Genomic DNA, 13,100 nt, shown 5'->3' on the forward strand with positions numbered 1-13,100 from the left:
TGAAATCAGTCCTGTTGCTGCATCCAGTAGCGCCCCACACCACATTTATAGTACTCTAGGAGGTACAGGTCTCAAGAATGGCCACTTCCTGTGACCTTTCACAAGGTCGTCTATGGACAGAGTGGCACAGTGATCACCAGTAACAGAAGTGAGATAAATCACTGAATACCAATCGACCTTGCAGCTCACGCAGGTTCTGTACTGTGCAAGTCTCAATTTTCTCTGGCATAGCATCAACAGCAAACAACTCGTGACGTCAACCCAACTTCCAGTAGTCTGTCCCTGACAATACTGCGCATACACACTACCTGTAACCTCTGTAGGGATTTCAGCTGTTGTAATGTGTGTATTCACCAGATCCAGTCAAACAATCCTACAATCTTCTTGTGGTGCAGTTGTCCTGGAAGGATCCGTGCCTACTTTCCTTGCAACAGTGTCACAAAGTCTATCTGATCACCACTCATTGTTCATTCACTGCACTAGAGCCAACTATCTGTGCAATATATTGGTACGATACCTCCGTGTCCGTCACACCGAAGATTTGATATGTCTCAAGGTCAGTAAGATGACAATAAGCCGCATGTGCACATGCTCTGGGCATGCTCACATGAAATTCCACCTCATAAGTTGCAGTGACATTAGGCACATCCAATAACAATCAAGTAAAAGTTTTCACGCCATCCGTGGGACTGACTTTCCACGACACTTTTTTTTCACTGGAAACGGGCTCACAAAAGCATGTAATTTTGATCAACATATCTCAAAGACTTTGAATACTGAACTGTGTGGCACAGTATTCACATTCTTGGTGGCATAAATAACAAGAGCTTGCCCCTGGTAATGGACGAGATAAATATCGATGGGCCATCAGGATCTCATTAATATTCAACCCAGTATCAGATTGTGGGAAGGCATGGACTAATGACCCTACTTGCAGGGAACCCCTGATATTTGAATGGATAGTGGGGAAGGGCAGTAGAAATTACAAAACTAACAAATAAAAGATTTAGAAGATTAAAAAAAAGATTATATATTGTGAAATAGGATACAGAACAAGACACTCTTAACCAAGAGCAGCCTCCCCCGACATAAAAACATTGACAAAATGATATACAGAAAGAGAATTCACCTGCACCTACACAGGCTTAATGAGAACACTTCCGAGAGAAATTACGAAACATTAAGAACTACGGTAGGTTTAGGCACCAAACTGGGGAGTCTGATGACTTTGTTGAACCTCACCATACAGCTATTCTCCTGTTGTATTGGAAAATACTCACAATCGCCAAAGAATCGAATCTGAAGTTGAATGTAAGCGAAACTTTGCTGGATCAGTGGTGGGCCAGGGTTTTGTTAGCTGGCCAGTACCTCAAACTAGTGTGCCTATGGATGAAAAAAGGAGTTCTCGTGTTGACTTGCTGGGTGGTCAAGCAACTGGGGAACAATGGCCATTTGTGTGTGTGTGTGTGTGTGTGTGTGTGTGTGTGTTCAGCTCGAGAAGATGGTCCATTTAAACTTTAATCTTTTTAATGGCCACCACTGTATTGAATAAATTATTAATTCCTCACAAAATGATGGCAATTGAAATTGTTTATGGATTTTAGTTGTTCTGCATTTACAGAATCATTAATATAAGGTTTCTTACCTTTCTGTAATTAGTTTGACATTTAATTCGCAGCTGAATTTTTAGTCACTATGATATAAAACTTATACACAAATTATGGATACAACAACAGTTCGTTCATAATAAAAAGGTCCTCAATCTCTCACCTGGTTTCATATTCAATAATTACTTCATCCTTTATTTCTGGCCTTGTTTAGCTGCACATGTGCTTGTCACAACATGTGGTGTTCCTGGAAGCATTCATAACATGTTGTGTGACAAGTCTGACAGTGCTCAGAGGTGGTGTTCATCTGTAAAACATTCCATTTCCATAAGTGTACATTTAGTACTCTGATACTTCCTTGCTGCATTTCTGCCCCCATTATCTCTCTTCTCCTCTCCTTCACATCATCATCATCATCATCATCATCATCATCATCATCATCATCATCTAGAAAGAAATGAAGTGATTCTTGTTTTCTGGAGCTGTGCAGCAAGCTAAGTAAAAATTAACAATACAGCTTAATTTCTATATGTATTGTGGTTAATAACAATGAAAACAGTAAGTGTGTCCTGCAGTAGCTTCAAAGCTGTGAGACGTAGGAAGGTGAATGACAAACTTTTCACTTTTTTCATTCTCTATCTAACACAGGTGCACATCTCATATACCACATTAACAGGAATACGTGAAATTCTTGTTTTTACAAACACTCATTTAAACATACAGCTCTGTTTATATTTATCTTCTTGATTACAATGACACACTTCGTTTATTTAAAGGCAGAGTAATTAAAAAGTATAGGTAATTAAATTTCTGACAATGTCATATAATGGAAAAACACTGAGTGAGTAATCAGCAGAGGAGTTAATGTTACCACTCATTTGGAAGCCAGCAAGCCCAACTTTCCAAGAACATATTTGGAAATATTTGAAATTAACTAACTTGTGAAATAATTGGCATTAAAAGTTCCAGCCCTCCAAACTTCAGTCACCTATGTTACCTTAATGATTGCAAGATTCTGAAATTTGACAACACAATTTTATTGCAGAAATTTTGCTGAATCAGACAACACCTCTCATTAATTAATCCAGTCAGTAACTAAGATTTTGAGTAGAGTACTTTGATTCTAAAGTATTTATTTCAAGATGGATGTCACACTCATAAATATGGGATTCCAAAAACCAGGTAATAATAATGTTTCATGAGCTGTTGTGAATTACTAACCTGAAACATTTTACAGAAACCAAACAATAGTACGGTCTTGGAATCCATGCAAAACAGTATAGTCTAACTTGGCCGAATTTCAAAACATTATGTAGTTTCAGAATTCACAACATGTTCTTACACTTGTCTTTAAATTGTCAACCCTAACACAAAGTAGTCAGCTAGAGGCTTGCAAGCATTCAGGTAACACCTCAGCCACTAAGGAAAAAAAAAAAAAAAAAATCTTTATCCAACAAGCACACTGCAAATGTCTACATGTTGGATCACATTAAACTGATACACAGATAACAAATATGTCAGGCCATATGAAAAGTTTGTGACCAGCAAGTACAGAGAGAACATCAGCACGTTAATTCATGTGAAAATCTGAATGTGGTTAGCCTGATGCTCACAATGTTGTGTCGGTTTAGGCGAAAATTCTGCACCTCAATGTCATAAGCGCAATGTGTGTGTGTGTGTGTGTGTGTGTGTGTGTGTGTGTGTGTGTGTGTGTGTGTGTAAGGAATATGAAACTGTGTATTACCTTGATGTCTTAAAATCTCTGTCAAAGCAGTAAATACTAAAAAAACTGAAGATCTGCAAATGTTAATTACATGTCAGTATCATAAAATATGGTGACAATATTTTGAGCTGTTTTGAGTGCACTGTTACAGCCATGTTTCTGTCATTATATATATATATATATATATATATATATATATATATATTAAAAACAAAGATTCCAAGACTTACCAAGCAGGAAAGCGCCGGCAGACAGGCACATGAACAAAACACACAAACACACACACAGAATTACGAGCTTTCGCAACTGGCAGTTGCTTCGTCAGGAAGGAAGGAAGGAAGGAAGGAGAGGGAAAAATGAAAGGGTGTGGGTTTTAAGGGAGAGGGTAAGGAGTCATTCCAATCCCGGGAGCGGAAAGACTTCCCTTAGGGGAAAAAAAGGACAGGTGTACACTCGCGCACACACACACACATATCCATCCGCACATACACAGACACAAGCAGACATATTTAAAGGCCTTTGCCTTTAAATATGTCTGCTTGTGTCTGTGTATGTGCGGATGGATATGTGTGTGTGTGTGTGTGTGTGTGTGTGTGTGTGTGTGTGTGTGTGTGTGTGTGTGTGTGTGCGCGAGTGTACACCTGTCCTTTTTTTCCCCTAAGGGAAGTCTTTCCGCTCCCGGGATTGGAATGACTCCTTACCCTCTCCCTTAAAACCCACACCCTTTCATTTTTCCCTCTCCTTCCTTCCTTCCTGACGAAGCAACTGCCAGTTGCGAAAGCTCGTAATTCTGTGTGTGTGTTTGTGTGTTTTGTTCATGTGCCTGTCTGCCGGCGCTTTCCCGCTTGGAAAGTCTTGGAATCTTTGTTTTTAATATATTTTTCCCATGTGGAAGTTTCTTTCTGTTTTATTTAAATCGTCATATATATATATATATATATATATATATATATATATATATATATATATATACACAGTCAGGTGATTCTCCTTCCTCACATGCTAAAAAGGGAGATGATGTGCTTTCATTTACCTGTCTCAACTGTGAAGTGTGAAACCAGAACCAACAACTAGGGTATAGTGCAAATATACTGGGAGGAGCCACCTATAAAACTTATTTCATGTCCAGTCTGCAACATTGCATCTACCTGAATCTACCCAATGTGGCATCAGTTTTCAGGAAATCATTTCAGTTTGACTAGATAGGAGACATCAAGATGCTTCAAAACTAATTGCAACAACAAACTACAAGTAAGCAGAATATATAACACATAAGCAACAAATTTAAAACGTGTTGATGATATAAAGAAGAAAAACACTTAATACAAATAGATTTATTTTTATTTTTCAAATTTTAAACAGAACACTATACAATTACATAATTAACTCTGACTGGACAATTTATAAGTGCAGTTGCTCAAAAAGTGAAGCTTACAGTAAATGAATGAAGTATATACAGTGAAAAATAATTTAAGAATGAAGTAACATTTCAAATGTAAAATTCAGAATTCATAACAATGAGATAAAGATTGTAACATCATCCAACATTTGTTTCAACAGACTTGTCTGTTCATCAGCCTTGTGAATGTTATTCATTTTTACTTATGTATCACAGCTTCAGTTACATTCAACCCAAAATTAACCAAAGGTACATTAGAACCAAATTCATTTTTTTTTTTTTTTTTTTACAGAGATGTGTTACAATTTGACATGAAATATCTTGCTAAAATTATAGCAATATCACAACAGAAGAAATTGTGGTGGCCCTGCTTTCTGAAACTGTTGACTTGCTGTTTGGCATTCTGTAACTGCAAAAAGTTCATCTCTTACAGCTCATCTCTGATGATTATTCGTTTTCCCATTTACCTGTTCTGTTGTAAATAACTTCATATGTTTTTCCTGTTACTTCCAGTTTGTACCATGAAGTGGAGTTTTTTCTTTCTTTCTTTCTTTCTTTCTTTTTTTTTACACACACACACACACACACACACACACACACACACACACACACACACACACACAAAATGGGGAGTGGTGTGAGTGCTTGAGATTTTCCAAAAATTGTTACCAATTACTTTAGAGAACACAAAAACAGCAGCAGTATGACAGTCCCTTTCCTTTACAAATGAACTTAAAATGAGACCGCCACTGACATTCTGACTTCCCTATATTTTTCTGAAGTAAGGGCTTTTCACAGTACAAAATTTAAGACTCACAACAGTAACAATTTTACTTCCCAGACACTAGCCTATATTATGAAAATTCAGATTTTTAGAGGAAAAATACTATACTATGTATCTTTTCTTATATATGTAAAAATATTTATCAAAAAGGACCAAAGAAACGTACATGAAAATTACACCCATTTTTCACAACAATAAATAGTTCCTATTCAGTTACACAGCAGCATAAAAAAAAAAAAAAAAAAAAAAAATGCTAGGCCCACAAAATTATCACACACGCAGTCAAGCTGCATATTCTTCCAGTCACAGTTTCACTCACTTTAACACTTGACAGTAAGATGTTACCAGCACATTTTATCTGAAATATACACACTATTTATTTGCGCTTATGGTAACCAGATACAAACTCTCACATATAAACACCTAACAGTCATAAAATTTTACTAGAGCCCTATGAACCACATCAACCATTTCAACATCTTTTAACTCTATATGCTATTTTCACCAACAGAGAAAACTTTGAAAGACTTTCAATGGAAGCATCGCAAATATAGCCGTAACAATTGTTATATACATTTATACGACCTACAGACCAAACTGCTTAACGAGGTACCTCGGCGGATTTAAAAACAAAACAGCCCTAAGGTCCGAGTAAGTTTCTACAAGGAGTTCTGTCTGGCTGCAGATACCACAAATGGGAATCATTCTCTGATACATTAAGCTTTTTGACACACCACCACTACGACGGCAATTCTAGTCTTCAGACAGATGTTTCCTGTTGCAAGTCTTAGCTTAAGATGTTTGTAAGTAAGCCCTGAAACACACGATTAATGTACATCAGAATCTGAAAAATTTAACTAGAAAATAATCTGACAAGTGATCATGTGTAGGAAATTGTGAAAATCTTGCCTATCTCTGCTTTTACAAATTATAGTTTTTTTTAAAAAGTATACTCTGTGACGAAAAGTATCTGGACACTCTTACTTGATGAAGAATTGACCCCTAAACGTCGTACGAGGTGAAGCCGCCAGCATAAAAGGAGGTGGGGAGTATTGTGTTATCAGTAGAGAAGCAGTGACAGCTGAATGGGTCAGTCAGGAGAGCTTGGCAAGTTTGAATCTGGACCCGTCATTGGATGTCAGCTGTGTAACAAACCAATCAGGGGTATTTCAACCCTTCTAAAGCTGCCCAAGTCGACTGCCGGTGACACGATAGTCAAGTATCGGCGCGAAGGAATGAACACTGTTAAACCGAGATCAGGGAGACCTCATGTACTGACAGACTGGGACTGTCGAGCACTACAGACAGTGTTTGCAAAAAATAACATGATATCAGTGAAAGGACTCGCATGACAGTTCCGAAGTGTTACTAGCAGTACAGCTAGCACAGTGACTGCACACGGAGTTAAAAATAATGAGGTACAATGGTTGAGCAGCTCTTCATGGGCCACATATTTCTGCAGTCAGTGCTAAGCGACACTTGACACGATGTAAGGAGTGACAAGCCTGGACAGTGGACGACTGTCGCAGGGTATAGCATTTTTCATCACTCCAAATCATTCATTTCCAATCTGATGGAAAGGTATGAGAGTGGTGAATGCATGGATAATCATATGTAGTACCAACAATGAAGTATAGAGGAGGTGTTACAGTATCATGTTTTTCATGATTAGGGTATGATCCGCTTACTGCTAAATGCACAAAGAAATGAACTCATTATTACAACATTACACACTATGTACAGTAGTGGAACAGTTCAGAAATGATGCTCGATTGTATTAGCATGACAATGCTTCCTGTGATAAAACAGTATATGTGCGGCTTTGATTTGTCAACAATAACATTCCATATTAATGTCTACTAACAGGTGTCCAGATACCTTGAATCAGGTAGTATATTATTCATAAATCCAGAGCTTCAGAATACGTGTTGAATATCTACAGGCCACAGAAAAGAAATGTACACCAAGATGGAATAGTTCAATTTACTACAACCCCACTATTAAATAATTTTCTATTCTAAACATAGTGCATACACCACAGGTACATAATATTGTCATAAACGTATAATTGTTGTAAACTAAACTTTATTATTCAGTGTATAATTTTCAGACAACTGATGATAACAGTGTAATTTAGTTTTCATAGATTTATTTTTTTTCATGAAAAATTTTAAATATACGATCCACAAAAACCATATAGTCTTCTAAATTCGATCCTGACAGTAATTAACTGTTCTAGGACTGGTATATATTAATTGAAATCTCTTATTTTCCAGTTTGAAACAAAGAATGTGTGTGTTCAAAACTATCTTATTTAGGAATGTTCAAATCTTGAAGAAAAAAGAAAAAGGCTTATCAAGATTCCACTGTTACAGTATTGCAGTCCAGTTCGTCCAACTACGAAAATCTCCAAATTTCCTACAAAGAATGTTACTTCATAAAATATTCAAATTAGAAAATTGAACTTTCCACAAAAGTCCTGGCGAGTTTCAGAAATCACAGAGCATATTAAAACTTTTGATAATACAGCTTACAGTTAATCAAGATAATTTCGCACCCCCCTCCCCCTTTAAACATTATAACAGGAAGGTGGGATACTGCCAAGGATATTACAATAGCAAAAGCTTGGAATGAGTTCCTTCCTTCAGATGAGTTTATCACAGCAACTATGGATGCACCACACAGCCAATTTGTACCCAAACGGGTTAGGGCTGATTCTATAATCTTCTCTGAAGGTAAACCAAGTCTTTGACTTCTTTTCCTAAGCTCATGGGCCCAACTCATAGGTAATTAAGAACTTTTCACATATGCTGTCAGTTCTCTTGTGTTTCCATGTTATTTGTAAGATGTGCGACACAAAATAAGTATGTACACATTTATCAATAATTCAGTGTTTCTGTCACATTCCTATGGATGCATAAACTGCAAACATGCCACATTACCAAATGTTTCTAACACCTGATGATACTCTACTGTAATTACGAACAGCCAGCTTTTCAAATGTTCTGATTAACAGAGGCTAAACGTCCCTCTCACCTGTAGTGGGTCTGTCCATTTGGCACACAATGGCAGCGAGCTTACTCTATCGTCATAAGGAGGTCATCTCCCTCGAGCTTCATGTTAGGTTCGATGTCCAGCTTCTTCACGACACCTGATATGGGTGCCTGGACCACCATCTCCATCTTCATGGCCGACAGAACCACCAGCGCTGCACCTTTCTCCACACGGTCGCCGACCTTCACTCTAATGTCTATGACGCTGCCTGGCATGGGCGCTCCCACCTGTCCCTTCACAGACTTGTCTGCCTTTGGATGGATGTGCAGCTCCTGTTCACAGAGAACACATGTAAGTTGAAAATCATTTTAATGGAAAAACATTTTTGTGCAAATTCTATATTCTGAATGAAAATGTTTTCAATGTTTCCATAAAACTGGCACAATGCTCTTTATTTTCAGGTGGTGTAGGTGTCCTAAAATGCCAAAATTTCAGAAACGTGTTTGGGAACATTTATGTAGTTACTTTGGTATTGTGGGAACCCTATGCAAGCAAGAGGTAAATACAACAAAAAGGATTAATTTATTTATAAAGTCAAGTGCTGCTTGCTTTTCTTGTCTACTGCTTGTTGTGCAAGTTAAAAAGGTGACGAGAGAGAGAGAGAGAGAGAGAGAGAGAGAGAGAGAGAGAGAGAGAGAGATGTAAGCAGCCAGTGTAAAAACATAGGTTTGGTACAATCTCAGGGCTACTTGATGAAAAATGCAAGTGAGCAAAGATCCACGTTCTGGCTCAGAGGGGCCAGCCCGGATGAACAACCACTGTGTCATCCTCTGCCAGCGGGGTAATTTTGATACGGTACAGAAGTCTGTGGACAGCGTACTGCTCTCCTGGCTATTGTCGGCTTTCTAAGCCTTGGAGCCAGCACTTTTCACTTTAGTAGCTCCTCAGTTGGCATCGCTGTGCTCGAGTGCACGCTGTTCCATTCCTCCCACCAAAAATCCCTGGCAGTGCAGAAAACTGAATCCGGATCTTTCGCACAGCAGCCAGACATGACGACCACAGAGTTACGGAGATGAAGCATTCACAAATGAACTTTTATACGCTGAAGCCCAGTGGGAGCAATACAATGATGAACATATTTGCTAATTAATGACAGTAGCAGGAGCAACGTAGCACAGTTTTCTGGTTAAAAATCGATAAGCATTACAGTTTTGTTTGTGTAACTGTATGATTGGTGTTCATCTGACTGATCCATTTTCAGCACCTCATTACTTCAAATTACATACAAAGTTATGAAACAATTTGTCAGGAGAAACCACAGTAATGTAACATGACATTTCATCATGAAACGCCAAGGTACACTTTTAGGTTTTTTGAGAAATGAAGATATTCATGTGAATAGAGAGAAAAAGAATCTTGTTTTTAACTGAAGTGCCCTAGAGTGAAGCAAAACACTGCCACTACGCCTCTGTCTATGCAGAGGCGAGAATACGTGCTGGAGTTGCACCTCCCGTGGGCCCATGTGGTGAATGGGCGTCTCCACCTGCTGTGGTGGACATGTTATTCCGTGCAGTCCACAACGGAAGATGTTATGGTGGTCTGCCAAGGAATAACCGAAGATGCTGTATCAGCAATAAACGTGACATAAAATGAAACTAAATTGACTCACTCTTGTGTACGGAACAGAGAGAAGGAGCCAAGTGCTTATTGTAAAGTGCTTTGTATCACGCATTGTTTTTACAATAAATGGTTTAAATACAGGAATTCTGGTTATGAACGATTTATTTAGCTATAGATGAGAAATGAGCTCCTTTTCCATCTGATTCAGGAAATCTTCGGAGAAGAGGATCAGAGCACAGCAAAGAAGATTATCTGTGACTAACTTGCAGGACCAGCTCTACAAGATAAATTTATAGGCAACCACAGTGTACAGACGATATTAACAACCGAATTTATTTTACATAAGTTGTGTGCTACTCCAGGAGGACATAAGTAGCTGGTAGGTTCAAAGTCTCCCTACAAGTACTAGAAACAAATCACCATTTACAGTTTGCTTGTAAGAAATCAATCTCAGAATTTTATGTTAATGTTAACGACCCACCCTAACTTCACGCGAAGAACTCTAAGCACCTATGACAGATTGCTCGTCTGGAATAGTGACAATTTTGTTTATAGGACACTTTGCAGAGTTAGAATTAAAATTCACAGAACAACATTAGGTAATTGAATTTCATCACTGTCATACAGCTAACATGATTTAAGCACTGCACACAGGAAACTCCTCAGCAGGCACAAATGCTATGTGCTCCGTATTTAATCAGTATTTGAAGTGACACCTCATGGCAATGATGGGAACTGCTAGCTACCACATCACACTGTCAGTCTAAACGCAGCACCAGAATGGTGCAGTCCACCCGATTATTATCCGATACATCCTGCATCGCAGGTCATTCAGCAAATCGTCGGTAGTTCACACCAGCCTCCCACAGTGATTAGATTAGATTAGTACTTGTTCCATAGATAATGAATACGGCACTTTGTAATGATGTGGAACATGTCAAGATTAATAAAAGGTGTCTTTACAAGATATTACATAGATAAAATATTACATGACACTCAATACTTTTATTTTTTAATTTTTTTGTTTTGAGGTTGGGAAATTACTCACTTACTATATCCAAAAATTCATCTAATGAACAGTAGGAGTTGCCATTAAGAAATTCTTTCAATTTCCTTTTAAATGCTATATGGCTATCTGTCAGACTTTTGATGCTATTAGGTAAGTAACCAAAGACTTTTGTGGCAGCATAATTTACCCCCTTCTGAGCAAAAGTTAGATTTAACCTTGAGTAGTGAAGATCATCTTTTCTCCTAGTGTTGTAGTCACGTACACTGCTATTACTTTTGAATTCGTTCGGGTTGTTAATAACAAATTTCGTTTCTAGCTCTTTAAATAAGAGTCTGCAAGATGATCTCGGATGAGCTCCAGCAATTACTCTGATCACACACTTTTGTGCAATGAACACTCTTTTACTCAATGGTGAGTTACTCCAGAATATTATGCCATACGAAAGCAGAGAAAGTGTGATAGTTCACACTTGCCTGACACTGTATTTAGGGGGGGCCTCACACGATTCCGAGGTGATAAAGTATTCACTGCTACGTTGCAATGTCATCAATTTCACGGTGGTGGGGGACTCCAGTTTATCACAGTTAGCCAATTTCACATTAAATATTTACAAATTACATACAGAAACCTTCCTCATGAATCAGTCTATTAGTGAAAACTGTATCAAAATATGTATAGTAGTTCCTGCGATTAGCCCAAACATACAAACAGAAATTGCAGTGAGGGACTTTATACAGAGTCGTCAGAAACAGTCTGAAAAGCTTGTAAGGGTGTTGCAGGGTAGGTTGTGCTGAGAAATAAGTGTTCCAATTGATTTCCTAAAACCAAACAAGAGTGTGATTTGGCACTGGACAGTAGTAAGGATCAAACCCAAGGCAAAGAATGAGCTGTCTCATGTGCTATTATTCATGCTACGAGAGCGACTAACATCAACTGCATCTGGTAGGCCATTTGGCTTTGCGCATGCAACAGTCCGATTGGCTAACTTTGAATCAAATTATTTTCTGAACACTTATTTCTCAGCACAACCTGCCTTGCAACAGTCTTAAAAGCTTTTCAGACTGTTTATGTATAGGCAGAAGAATATACATAGATAATGCACGTTTTGTTAGCCTCCTTTAATTTCTTAGTTTTTAACCATTTAGAAACACAGTGACATTGAATAGCTACACTTCCTTTGATATTGTTTCTAACCCAAGTACTACTTTTTCATTTTCCTTTTCTTATACCTGATACATAAACCATACATTCATGAAACAGCAAAATCTTTTACAAGGTCAATTTTAGAAAACTGAGTTGTTCAGAGTGTATTTCACATTTGACCAATGACAACAGCATAATTATTTTGTGTGGAAACATTTTATTTAACAAAACATTAGACACTTAAGACTAGAGAATCAACATTCATTTCAATATCTAATCTCACTAACATATGATTGTTTAGGGTTGATATACTTCATCTGAAGCCTTACTTCTTTTCTACATACGGAAAACCAACTCCCTTTCTAAATTTTTTAATTCAGAAAATATTACTACTGTAAAATGTTGTTGTGTAATCACTCAAATTTTAGACTGGAAACCTTCCAAAATTCTAGCATCATTATTTTGTAGCTCTAATTTTTCTATATTAAATGTTGGAGACCACCTTATAATAGAAGAAAAAACATATCAGTTAACAAAATATCTCAAATATAAAATTTTTGCTTTTAGAACATTCTTGGCGGGCTTTCTGTGTACTTAAATTGGACTCCATGAAGTTTTTGGACATTGTCGACATTTTGTAAAACTGGTAGATATTGTTAGACAGTGGTTTTTACCAAGGAAGTGTTTTATGAAAATAAATAGACAGTGATTGAAATCTAAATGTAAACATTGTTGTCTTGGTTATTTAAAGTTGTTAAAACACCAATTTTTCATCAACTGAACTAGAAGGAAGACATCTTTACGAATCCTTTAAGGTCAGT

The 13,100-nt window shown here is 37.5% G+C and overlaps 1 protein-coding gene across 7 annotated transcripts in view; it reads right to left on the minus strand.

Moving 5' to 3' along the window:
* Positions 1 to 4,653: 4,653 nt before the first annotated feature.
* LOC126292280 (pyruvate carboxylase, mitochondrial) overlaps positions 4,654 to 13,100 on the minus strand; it is a 358,087-nt gene continuing 349,640 nt past the window's right edge. For all 7 annotated transcript variants that reach the window (XM_049986190.1, XM_049986187.1, XM_049986193.1 and 4 more), the window contains 2 exons: positions 8,550 to 8,839; positions 4,654 to 6,327 (listed from right to left, as the gene is read on the minus strand). In XM_049986190.1, coding sequence (XP_049842147.1) covers positions 8,591 to 8,839 — 249 coding nt within the window. In that variant the 3' untranslated portion in view covers positions 4,654 to 6,327; positions 8,550 to 8,590. The remainder of the gene's footprint in view (positions 6,328 to 8,549; positions 8,840 to 13,100) is intronic.

The sequence above is a fragment of the Schistocerca gregaria genome, chromosome 9 (genome assembly GCF_023897955.1).
Source record: "Schistocerca gregaria isolate iqSchGreg1 chromosome 9, iqSchGreg1.2, whole genome shotgun sequence".
NCBI lineage: Eukaryota > Metazoa > Arthropoda > Insecta > Orthoptera > Acrididae > Schistocerca > Schistocerca gregaria.